Source organism: Sinohyriopsis cumingii, chromosome 8, assembly GCF_028554795.1.
Source record: "Sinohyriopsis cumingii isolate HCF-2022 chromosome 8, ASM2855479v2, whole genome shotgun sequence".
Taxonomy (NCBI): Eukaryota; Metazoa; Mollusca; class Bivalvia; order Unionida; family Unionidae; genus Sinohyriopsis; species Sinohyriopsis cumingii.
Genome location: NC_142968.1, coordinates 106,634,141 through 106,647,143, shown reverse-complemented (window position 1 = coordinate 106,647,143; position 13,003 = coordinate 106,634,141). Strand labels below are relative to the sequence as shown.

Here is a 13,003-nt window from a genome sequence, read left to right as displayed (position 1 = left end):
ACACAAACCTCTGCAGTTGTTAGTACCATTTTTATAAGTCTTTGGTAGAACTCGGCCGGTGATCGAACCTACGACCTCCCGCATCCGAGGAAGACGCTCTAACCACTATGTCACCGGAGCGGTGGCTCAGTGGTTAAGAGTGCCGGACTCGCGCAACCGAAGGGTGCGGGTTCCAGTCCTACCATCTGATCAACCTGGGTCGACTATCATGGTGTGTCCTTGGGAAAGGCACCGGTAACCTTGAGTCTAAATAACCTGCCTCTGCTGCAAAGCCAGCAAGTATTAAACACTATTTATCCAGGTCCAAATAACATTAAACACTGTTTATCTAGGTCCAAATAACATTAAACACTGTTTATCTAGGTCCAAATAACATTAAACACTGATCATCCAGGTCCAAAGAACATTAAACACTGTTTATCCAGGTCCAAAAAACATTAAACACTATTTATCCAGGTCCAAGTAACATTAAACACTGTTTATCTAGGTTCAAATAACATTAAAAACTGATCATCCAGGTCCAAAGAACATTAAACACTGTTTATCCAGGTCCCAAAAACATTAAACACTATTTATCCAGGTCCAAATAACAGAGTAAACCGTTTTTACAAGAAGAAAAAAAAATTTGGTTTTACACAGGCTGAGAGATTTTGTTTTCCTTCTTCGCCCAAACAGCTGTATTTATAATCATAAATTATGTGTGCATGTTTGCGCATAGGCAATAAAAACAAACAGAATTACTAAACTTTAACTTATTCTGCCTATTCCAGGAACCGAAATGTCTTGACAGCAAATCGTGCTCAAACGCATGCGAAACGATTTGCAGAAAGACTTGACATAATATGTGAAACTCCGCAGGAAAATAATGCATACATCCAGCTTTTGTTTATTCTTCAAAGGCGAAAGATAAACGAATTTTGGGTGAAAAAAAGCGATAGTTTTCGTAAACCAGCGCCTTAAAATTATAGAACAAGTATCTTATTTGGAATTTACTACAGTCGATGGCGACTGAAATATGTGGATTTGGCTCGCGCGCGCGCGCACGTGAGAGAATAAAAACAAAGCTAACCAAGCACCAACACCTATACCCAACCCCACCCTACTCAAAAATGGACAAAATTAATAAATAAAAAAGTGGAGGTGAAAGAATGGTTCCGCTACCTTACAAAGTTCAAGCAAAAGTACGTACGAACTAATTAACGTTTAGACGGTGGGTGGGGTGAGTTGGTGGTTGAGACCAGTGGTGGAGTTAGGGTGATGACGTGATATGTGTTTTAAAATTATGAAATATACTTTGTGCAGTGTAGATTGCTTATAGACTCAAACAATTTCGCTTTAAGCTGAATTGTATTTTGGTTCATGCTGATACTAATCTGTTTTTTGTTGTTGTATATTTTGGGGGCACAACTAAAACGGAGCTAAACTGAAACGGAGTTGATTCATGTAAACATACCATCCAATAGGTGGGATCAGGCTTTGTCCAAAAAGCGAGGGTAGAAAGTAAGGAGCTTTTACGTTCACAAAGATGTTGTGAATAATAAAATGATCTGAATCAAAACAAATCGTTGCGAATATGAATAATAAAATCGAAGGTTATTCTTGATCTGTTTGTATGGCATGTTAATATTGCCAAGTTAGAAAGTACTCAATGCAGTAGTTTTGCAAAACAGGACACGTATTTATTTACTCAATATGCTATTTGTTTTTTCTTTCTTTCTGTGAGCGCATTGTGCACTTCTTAAATTAAACACCCCTGGTGTCCTGAGAAGTAAACACATTAATAGTATTCGAACTTGTTTCGTGGGTTTTAATAATATCTAACATTGACATGCATGTGTTATATAGGAGTCCCTGATAATGCAAAATGCCACTCTCTCTCTCTCTCTCTCTCTCACCACTAGATAGTCTATTCGGTCTTATAAAAAAAAAAACTGATGAGAGAGAGAGAGAGAGAGAGATGAATGGTTTGGGAGGCTTATTTGTCTGGACATCGAAACTGTCCACAAATTTACCGAAATTCACGTACACACACTTTTTCACTACTAGGTAGTATATTCGGTCATGTAAGAGAGAATGATATCTTAAAATGAAAACTGACGAGAGAGAGAGAGAGAGAGATGGTTTGGGAGGCTTATTTGTCTGGAGATCGAAAATGTCCACAAATTTACCGAACACACACATACACACACACACACACACACACGCACACAGAATACGAATCAATTTAACGGTTCTGTTGATAAAAGTCTGCAGTTCGCACCGCCCTAAAAAGAGATATAGGTCAGCTTCGTCCAATCAAATCTCTTTGTTTATCATATCAAACATAAGGCCTATGGGATAGCATTTTCGTGAATCAAGGTATCCCTAGTCACGACAGAGTGAAGTTGGGACCTGTCACCCTAAAGAGAGTCGATTTTCGAGCATTTGACAACTCTGTATCAATTTTAGTCGAGACTAGAAGAGTCTGCACTGTTTGTGTTTAATGCCCTTTTGTGAAATTCGACTGTCCATTGGGGGCACAAATACAAGGTGAAGTGATACTTCTCACTTGAAAAGTTGCTCGGCTAGATTTGCACGGCGCAGAAAGTAGGTCAGTTCATTTACATATTTTTTCCATTTCAACGACGTGATATGGTAGATGCAGCGTATCAGATTCATTGTAAACAAAAATAAGTTTAATTGAAAACATTGAACTTGAAAGCTGCATTTGTTTGAAAGAATAATTTAAGTAATGACTTATTTCGTGTCGCGGATACAGCCACTTTGGTGATTTTGTTGATAACTTTATTCTGAATGTTAATAGGTTTCCTTTTTTTAACAAATATAATCTCCTTCCTTTCCAGAAAATGGACCTCGAAGTTATACAAGCCGATTATGCTGGTGACACCCTCGAATTTTTCGCCAATGACCAGAAAAGTAGCTTGCATGGCAACTTGTACAGCCCGCATTTAAAAATTGCAAATGTGGTAAGCGGCCCTGTTTAAATCCCCATTCATAAGTTTTATGGAGGTCCGCATGGGAGAAATCAGTGTGTCAGCATATCCCGTAATAAAAAGTGTGAAAGATATAGTATTCTAGAGCCTGCCCTTGCTTTAAAATACCCATATTAATTAGTAATTTTAATTGATATCAACATTGTAACAAGTAAACCAGAAATCAGTTAGGTCAACTCCTAAAGTTGTAGAAGAGTGGTGATTTTTTTATATATGTGTTTCTTGTACTTGGCTATCACAGAACTAATGTCAGATAAATTTTTTTTACAAATATTTGATCATACTATGCATTTAACAAAGGGAATAATTCAGAAAAAAAGCTGACACTATCTAAGGTGCATATTTCATTCAGAATGTAACAAATTGAAAGTATAGAATGGAATTGTTCAGTTGTTCATCATATTGGTCTTGTAAAACCCTTGAATGGGGTCCAAACTGTACAAGCACCTTCAAAAATAGGTTTAGCTAAACCAATGAAAGCTCATTCGTTTGCTTCTCAATTGGCATAAATTATGATTTACTTTGTTGCATTATTCTGGAATTTGAAGGTTTTATTTCACATCACTTGTAATTGTGACCCCAAAATACTTCATTTCTTGGAGGATTTTTAAAGAACTACAGGGATTTACAAATTTTGTAAATGTCAGCTTGCCCTGCATATGGAAATTGAACTTGCCTTTGGAAATCTGAGCTTGACTGAAACACAATTTTCAAGCATGAGCAAAACAATATTATGCTGTGTATTTTAAGGAAATTGCATTATATTTATTGAAACTTTTGTTTCTTTTTATGTTTGTTAGCACCTTAAAACGATATTTCTGATAATTAAGGTTATCAATAATATACATGTATGTGTAAATAATACATGTAGATATAGATGTAGATTAGAAAGAGACAGTACATATAGTTAAAAGCTCAACAACAGACATGTTCATGTATATAAACGGATAAATGAATAGGTAGGAAAGTGTTTTAAAGTAGCTAGATTTATGTGTGTGAGTTAGAGTGAGAGAATGAATGATTGAATGATTTATTTATAGGATCACACCTGAAGGATTTGTGAACACCTTTGTTATCTATTTACTTAACATTTATCATCTAGTAGCATTGAAATCAACAACATACATGAACATAATCGGCAGTCGGGCTTTTAAGAATAATTTGAGACACGTTTTATTGTGTATCAAGCAGTAAGTATATATTGGTCTCCTGTACTTATCATGGAAATGACAGATGATAAGCACCACTAATGGGGGCTTCATTTTCGTAATATCAATTATGCTTTGAACAAAATCTTCCTGGTCTTTAATTGTTAGGGAGGAATACATTTTATTTCCAAACACACCCATCAAAGTATTCTTATGAGGGTTATTATTAACAATGAATACCTACTCACCACAAATCAGTGACATGCATCCAAAAAATATTTGAAAAGCTATGGTAATCTGACAAACTGCCTGAGGCTAACTTAGGACCTGAAAGTTAGCAAATGATTTAAAATAACTGATGAGTTACAATATAAATATTTATTTCTTATTTGTCAAAAATTGCTTCAGATAGTAACTATTTCACACTATATGATTGACTTTGACTGCACATACATTACATGAAAGAAACTGTTGGATAAATAGATTGCACAGAGCAAGTGTTTTATTTATTTTACCAAAACCTCCAACATAAAATATTTTCATATCTTGTATCCCTTTCTCAATATTTTGGACTTGTCCGTGGGCAAGTTCCTTGTAAACTTGACCTTGCCTAAACCGAATTTGAACTTGTCTGGGGAGTCAGGCAGGTGGGTTTGTAAATCCCTGAACAGTCTAAATGTCTAACTGGTTTTATTGCATTTCTTGTCATTTGTATTATGTTGCATTATTTAGGTTGGAACCTCATGCCCAGTTTTTGTGCCATCTGTCTCAGATTAATAACATCATTTTTGTAGTATTTAGGTATTGTTCTGGGTTTCAATAGATCAGTAGCATACTTTCGTCTCCAAAAAAGTGAATTTGAGTATCATTTTCAATCATGAAGTCACTGATGTGCAAGGAGAAAGGCATGGTCCAAGTACAGTGCCTTGAGGTACTCCAGAAACTACTTTGGATTATCCAGGTTTGGAACCATGTACTAGGTGTGAAATGATTCAGTGATATATTGATGCATTTATAAATTTGCTGTACCAATACACATATTGATACAAGTGGTGGAAAAATACAAAAATATACTTACAGTATGCAAGTTATTTTAATCATCAGCAATTAGTAATTATTAGTTGTTTACATTGTTATTCTTTAAATCAATAATTCCTCTGAGAACGCTTTTGCAGGCACATGCACCCATTTTTGTTAGTTAAAATGATAAGGACTTGACAACACTTACTTGCCATCTACAAATTAACATCAAGTAACATGGTTCCTAATATTGTACCATCCCCATTCCATGGTATCCCAGCAGCTTGTTGGCATAATGATACGTAAACATTCATGCTGGGTTGTGGTCAGAGCCAATTGCATGCTGAAAAGTTTTGCTGACACTGCGTTGTTCGCATTGGGTAGTTGCTTACTAGCCGGAGTAGGAAACTTGAACACCCTTACATCAGACCATTGGGTAGTTGCTTAATAGCTGGTCTAGGAAACTTGAACACCCTTACATTGGACCATTGGGTAGTTGCTTACTAGCTGGTCTAGGAAACTTGAACACCCTTACATCGGACCATTGGGTAGTTGCTTACTAGCCGGTCTAGGAAACTTGAACACCCTTACATCGGACCATTGGGTAGTTGCTTACTAGCCGGTCTAGGAAACTTGAACACCCTTACATTGGACCATTGGGTAGTTGCTTACTAGCTGGTCTAGGAAACTTGAACACCCTTACATCGGACCATTGGGTAGTTGCTTACTAGCCAGTCTAGGAAACTTGTACACCCTTACATTGGACCATACCTGCATGAAATTAATAGGAAGAGGGTTCTTTTTGTCAGCAATAATGAGTATAACATTCGGAATGTCTTTAATCTGTTGATATAACAGACAAAACTAGAGCATGGATGAAATTTGACCCTGAACTTGCCGTTTGCATTGCTAGTCATGTGACAAATGGTTATTAAACTAAATTTGATTGGCACATTGTGCACAGGAACAAGCATTATGTCATAGTTTTAACTTGCACCAAGAACGTTTTACAAATGCTGGCTACCTAGAAAACGTAAAATGGCTGATTCCAGGTATGGTTCATCCTCAGATGATGATTTAGTTTATCAAATACTGGCTGATGATAGTTATGGTGACGATAATTTGTCAAGTTATGAAGTTCATGGAGATATCAGTGGGTGATTTTTAGCCCAAAAATGGTGTTATATAGAAGTCTGATGTACATGTAGGATGGATATGATGAAATATATGGTTGGGGTGAGGCGCTTCCAATATTTTATTTAAACTATTATAGAAGTCCCACCTAGGTTCTGTTTTGTTGGAAGTTAAATTTAGTGAAAGATAGATGTAAAGCTCAGAGCCCCCTGGTCAGCATTGCTGATGGTTAATTGCTAACGGTTCGATGGTTAAATATACAAAAAGGTTGGAATTCAATGAATAACAATTTAATAACAGTTCAGTAATCAAATGACTCAAATTTCTAATTACACTCCTTCTGCTTGACTCATTAATAAGCCTATTGCATCACTTGATTAGCAGTGTGAGATTGATTCCCACCTGTCCTTGTATATCTACTCATCTGTTGTATCCTTTCTCTCTTTTTTCTCCCACTTTCTTCTCCTCTTCCTCCCCGACCTTTCTCCAAATTCCTTCTCTTCCTCTAGACTCCTCCTCCTCCTCCACTTCCTTTAGACTCCTCCGCCTCCTCCACTTTATCTAGATTCCTCCTCCACTTCCTCTTCCACAACTGCACTTCTATCAATTTCAACTGTCTCGGCTACAGTCACAATTCTGTCTCCAACTCTTGAAGACTTGGGACTCAATAGAACCGAAAGTTCTGACCCCTAAAAAGCTTCCTGTGAAAACACAAGGATGGTACAGTCTTTTTCCTTAGCCCTCTCATGTCACACTACACACAGCCTATCATCAGATAACAGCTAATAAATTTCTTTGGTCACACATTCATTCATATCGAGATGCCCATACATTCTTGTATGGTAAAACAAACATCCTAATACAGCATGGTATCAATTACTTTTTATACATACATCAATAAATTCCGTCACATCAGTACATATTCCTAATCCCGTTATACTAAACAATATCACAATAATCAGACGCATTTCTTTACCTTACACTCAAGACAAAGTACACAAATATTCAAATATCCATGCTCTGATATATGCATATGTCCATATTTACATACTTCAACTATGCTTCTGAATTCACAATTCAAGCATGTGTAAATTCTAACATAATGCATTCATAAATGCACTGATTTACTATGAAGTAACCTAGTAGCGAATTACAAAATTAATTCTGACCACAAGCTAACAATCTTCATAATTCTCTACGTAAGGCTCAAGCCCATTTCTCAAATACACATGTACACAAAACACTTCAAATGTAATTCTACATGCTAAATGATCCTAGTAACTAAGTGTACATACTACAAATAATTACAATTATGATGCCATAATAAGAATCTACCTCTAAATTATGTTGCCAAATAACGAGTGGCTTCTATTCTCTGAGTAAACTCTTTTGATCTGCAATCCTTCTAGGTGAATACTGAATTAATCTTACGAGTGCAAATGGTATCATTCGAGTCTGAATTGTAATCACAGCCTCTATCTCAATTTTGATTGAATATCACTATGGACTGATCGAGTCAAACTTAGCAGACAATGTCCCTTTCACTGTCAGCGTGGTGATGGATAAGAACATGCCTCGTTCACCCCATGGACTTTCTTTTGATCCTTGGACTAACATTTAATATATATGTGTGATAATGGCAAGCCTTTTGGTGATGTGACCCAAGTTTCTGGTCTCTGGCTGGCCATGATAACTTTGGCAAGACTGCAGTAATATTCCCAAGAGATGTAGATTATAGCTTATACATGACTGTAGTTGGGGCATAGCAAACGTGACAATGGACAAAAATAACATGCCTGTCAGAAACCCGTTCAGCAAATGTGGAAAGGCAGAATACCAAACCAAATTAAAATACAGGCAATTTGCAGTTTTTATTTCTTTTTTCAAACATTTTAGCCCTGCAGGATCATGTACTGCAAAACTATATTTCCTTTTGGGGATAAGATCACCTTAAAAAACAAGAAGAAAAAAATGAAATCAAGAAGTAAAGGTATTTATTAGATCAAAATACTTGTCTGGTGGCAAAAGTGAGTCCTGCATCTGATCAAATAGTCTTGAATGTTAAATAAAATTCACTGCCAACTAACATTCTGTTTTTGTTATCTTGTCATGGATGAAAATGGAATATAAATAGATATTAAGTATGTCTGTCAAAGTCTAATACAAAAATGTCAGCTTTGCCGCCTTTGTCTAAATTTTGTGCAACTGCATAATTCAGAAAATCTTTCTTTTGATCAGGCATGATAAAAAAGTTATCCAGGTGCTTCATTATGTTAGAACGCACACCACTGGTGAGTGAGGATTGTATTTCTGGCCATTGTATGGTCACCTTTATTGAACAATGGGTATATTTGCTAGAGACCAATCCTTAAGGGATGTTGCAGATGTTTAAGGATTGTTGAAAGTGGCGTGTAAGCTTACCGTGATAGATCCTTATGTATTTTTGGACCACAAGGTCATGAAGTGTTTAAACCATGTAGCAACTTTTGAACACCTAAATGCCTTACTAATATGTTACTCATTTTTTATGTTGTTTGGTGAAATGTGTGGTGAATGATGTCACTGAAGTGGTTAAAACACTTCGGAAGTGTTCATTCAGTATTTTAATTTTTCTCTACATCGGTTTCTGCTAATTTAATGTTTTGTCTCAAGTGGAGGAATACCTTGAGAATCTTTTTCATGGCTGTTGAGATATTTCTAGAACGATCTCAAATTTTGAGGTCATGTTGATCCAGAAATGTGAATTTTTTAAAATTTCTTTAATTTCCATTCTTAACTGTCTCCATTTTTTATTTGTTCATTGCCTGTATGCTTTGCTTTAGCATGAGATTTATTTTTTCTTTGAACTAGTTTTCTAATTTTGTTTATAATTCAGGGCATCAACAAAACCATTGTGCTGTATTTTAATGGCAGATATTTTAAGTTTACTAGTTAGAAAAGATTTTATAATTGTCCCATTTACTTCAGTATTCCTCCTGTTTTCCAGACCATTTAAAAATATTGGAATTTTGCAAAGACGCTAGCTTCAGATTGAATTAAAATTACCTAGGCTAACAAAAGGAAAATAAAATTGGGACGATTTTCTCATCAACTGCAGCACATGCATAAATCATAAATGGAAGGCAGACTCAACATATTTAGAAATAAATAAAAACCTAGTTTTCTTTGAACATATCGATGCAAGTTAAAAATATTTCATTTTTGTTTATGGATTTAAAGACTTTTAAGGTGTTCCTGTATGAGACAATATGTTGTGTCTGCCAACTCCCTTCCAAAATTTTCTGAACATTTCTGTTTCTGGTAGTATATAAACTTATTGTACATCACTTGTAAGTGATAAATTTTAGTTTTATTGCTTATTTTATTATTAATGCATTTGCTGAAGTATGGTGATAACAGGGGCATCCACATAATTATTGCGGCTGGGGGTGGCAATCATGTAAGGATCAGCTATAAGTTATACGGATGTATGCAAAAACGTTAAGAGGTGAAATCTGGGGTGGGGCTCAGGTGCCTATTTGACGAAAGCCAGTTTTATATGGAATGTTACCGTACACACCTTCTGTTTTTGTTTGAGCACAATGGTCCAAGACCTTATTTTTTGTTAATCTTGCATAGCCTCTAGCGCTCTGCAAGTGTTTGATGCAAGATAATCATTTACGTCAGTATTCTCCATGCTGTTAATTGCCGTTTACTGTTGTTAGAATATATTGTATTGTACTGCATTTGATACAGATCATTAATTGAGCGTTTCCAGTGTTACTACAAAGCTGTATGAGCCCGTTGATCTTTACCACAAGTCAGTCTTCAAATACACAACAGTGTTGGCCGCGAGTTTGAGTATGAGTTCGCACTTTTGTTATGGATCGATTTTAGCTCTACTATCCAAAGGTCATCGATCCGCTTTGTTCTGCATCTACGAGCTAAGTGGATCACTGACCTTGGCTAGCGATGAGGGCTCGTGGGTCCATTACATATGTATGCAAGTGGCATTCCTTGCCATGTGTTCTTTTGAGTACAGTGGCATTAGACAAACCAAGAAGCCTGTAAATGGCAGTTTTTGAAAGTACTGACATCTACATAATTGTCTATGATTATGAATGAATCAAAGATGGCCAGTGCCAAGTTCTGTCAAGTTTTATTGATGACCATTACTTAAAACCAGCCAGAAATGATTTGAAGAACTTGTCCTAACAGATACAGACTTGTCAGATTATGATTGTTGTAAAGTAAAACAAAAAAAAAAATGAATTAAAATTATGACAACACTATTGTTTAGTCTTTAAAAGAGTATGTATATATGTATGTATGTATGTAGACTGATGTTTGAAGCGGGAGGTTGGTAAGTAGTACAATCTTTTAAAGTATTGAAATATATTTTATTTATGTGGAACCGATGTTTTAATCAAGAAGGTGAGGGCATGAGATTTTCTAACTGACCAGAATATATGTTCTTTTATCTTAAGACAGCAGTTGTTTCCATTAGTATGACATTATGGTCTTAAACTGTGTAACATAAAAATGCAAAAACCAACAAGTTTTATAAGAGTGAAAAATAATTTATTTCCTAAAATTTCTATGAAATGTCCAAAAGTATGGAGTGTTCCAAAGCTTACAGTACCTGTATGTATATATTAAATTTAGGTATTTTATCAGCATGTTGGAATAAATGTCAGTGCCTTAAATTTAGAAATCAAGAAATATTTGTGAGGAGTCTATCTCTAAGCTCTGTCATTTGTTTGTGAGGGGGTGTAGTTTGACGTTTTGCACTCTAATCTGCTGGGTTTTTTTTAGGGGCGTCCGTCTTACAATGGTTTTTTAACACCAACTTGTTGGTGTCAATGGATTTTGGTTGTAGAAAACTGGTGTTTGGAAAAGGTAACTGTTCAAGATGTGGATTACAATGCATGGTGCACATAATTTTAATGCTGATTGATGAAATAGGATTTATAACCATACTTATCCTATAACAGGAATGGTATTATATTGAAGGGCCTTATAGCGAGGGAGTGCTGTATTGCAATGATTACAGGCATTGATCAATCAATAAAATGGGGATGAATTGATCTGTTTGTCAGTCAGTTGATCAATCACTCGATATGTATTGATTACAGCATCACATCAGATTCAGTGATGGTCATAGTCATTTGACACCTTGAAAACAGCATGAATTTTGATCAGCACCATCATGACTTTGAATTTAGTCTTGTAATGTGAAATTTGTATATTTTATGTTACTAAGAATATATCCCATTTGATTTCAGAAAATGCAATCAGCTCCAACCTGAGGAACTAATATGTCGAATTTGTTAAATTATTATTTTGAGCTTAGATTCATATTTCATTATATGTTTTAGTCTTAAGTATGCAAACATATACAATACAAAATAAAATAAGAAAAGTAACATAAAGTTGAGAATGAATTGAAATACGTTTTTGAATTTTGTTCCCCTATAATAGCCTCTCATGCTCAGTGCCTATTGTGCTTTGGTACAGCAATTGTCACAAGGCTCCCTGCTCAACTTTGACCTATAATTAACTGACAATGGTTGACAACAATGGTAGGCCATTTTTTCTTCTCCACAAGGCATCTGATAAAAATGCTTACAATTAGCCAATTATTCCAACTCAGCACTTCATAAACAGCCGCTGAAATGCCAAGTTAATCTTAATTCAGCGGCTAATTTCATCATCATGTCAGCTTGATTGAAATTGCTCTTTCAGAGCAAATCTTTAAATTAGTATTATTACTTGACCCTTTTGCATAGTCATTTGTATCGCAGTTTGTGACATAATTGGGCTTTTTCAAAGGCAATTTCACATATTGTGTCTCTTTTGTGTCCCTTACCATATAACAAAGTTTTTTTAATGTATACTGTATTTTGTGTGTATGTGTATGCCTGTAAAGGTTTGCATTACGGTAGGTGGTAACAACTTCTATAATTTGTAGAACAGTTGGCCGTGTTCAAAAATATGTCGAAGAAAGGCAAAAAAGTATTTTTTAAAAATGGTCAGAAGTAGATGACAAATTTCAAAATACATAGTTCCATTTATATTGTTTTCATGCAGGTTTAGGGATGTAGAATACACCTGATAACCCTCTCAGATGTTGTAAGAGGCTCCTTGTAGAGGTAGGAGTCAATGTGGATTTAGTTACCATGGTGCATATTTGGACAAGGCACATTACTTTAACTACTTTGACACTAAGAAGAGTAACATACTCTACTAATGTGTCATAGAACACCAAAGTAAAGCAAACCAATCCATTTGTATTGTGAATCATGAAACATCAATCTAAAGAAAACCATTCCATTTGTATTGTGAATCATGAAACATCAAACTAAAGAAAACCAGTCCATTTGTATTGTGAATCATTAGACACCAACTAAAGCAAACCAGTCCATTTGTATTGTAAATCATTAGACACCAACCAAAGCAAACCAGTTCATTTGTATTGTAAATCGTTAGACACCAACCAAAGCAAACCAGTTCATTTGTATTGTGATTCATAAGACACCGAACTGAAGCAAACCAGTCCATTTGTAATGTGAATCATTAGATACTGAATTGAAGCAAACCAGTCCATTTGTATTGTGATTCATAAAACACCGAACTGAAGCAAACCAATCCATTTGTATTCATAAACGTAAGACAATTCAGTTTGGTTATGTGTTGAACTTGAAATGAATAGATTGAAGGTTTGATTCT

General features: G+C 35.4%; 1 protein-coding gene across 3 annotated transcripts in view; it reads left to right on the top strand.

Moving 5' to 3' along the window:
• The first annotated feature begins 2,344 nt into the window (after positions 1-2,344).
• LOC149794319 (transforming protein p54/c-ets-1-like) overlaps positions 2,345-13,003 on the top strand; it is a 187,736-nt gene continuing 177,077 nt past the window's right edge. Inside the window, exons 1-2 of one of the 3 annotated variants that reach the window (XM_089968477.1) lie at positions 2,345-2,529; positions 2,844-2,966. In XM_089968477.1, coding sequence (XP_089824603.1) covers positions 2,847-2,966 — 120 coding nt within the window. In that variant the 5' untranslated portion in view covers positions 2,345-2,529; positions 2,844-2,846. Of the gene's footprint in view, positions 2,591-2,843; positions 2,967-13,003 lie in introns of all 3 variants that reach the window. The other 2 variants (XM_089968476.1, XM_089968475.1) reach the window with 2 other exon arrangements.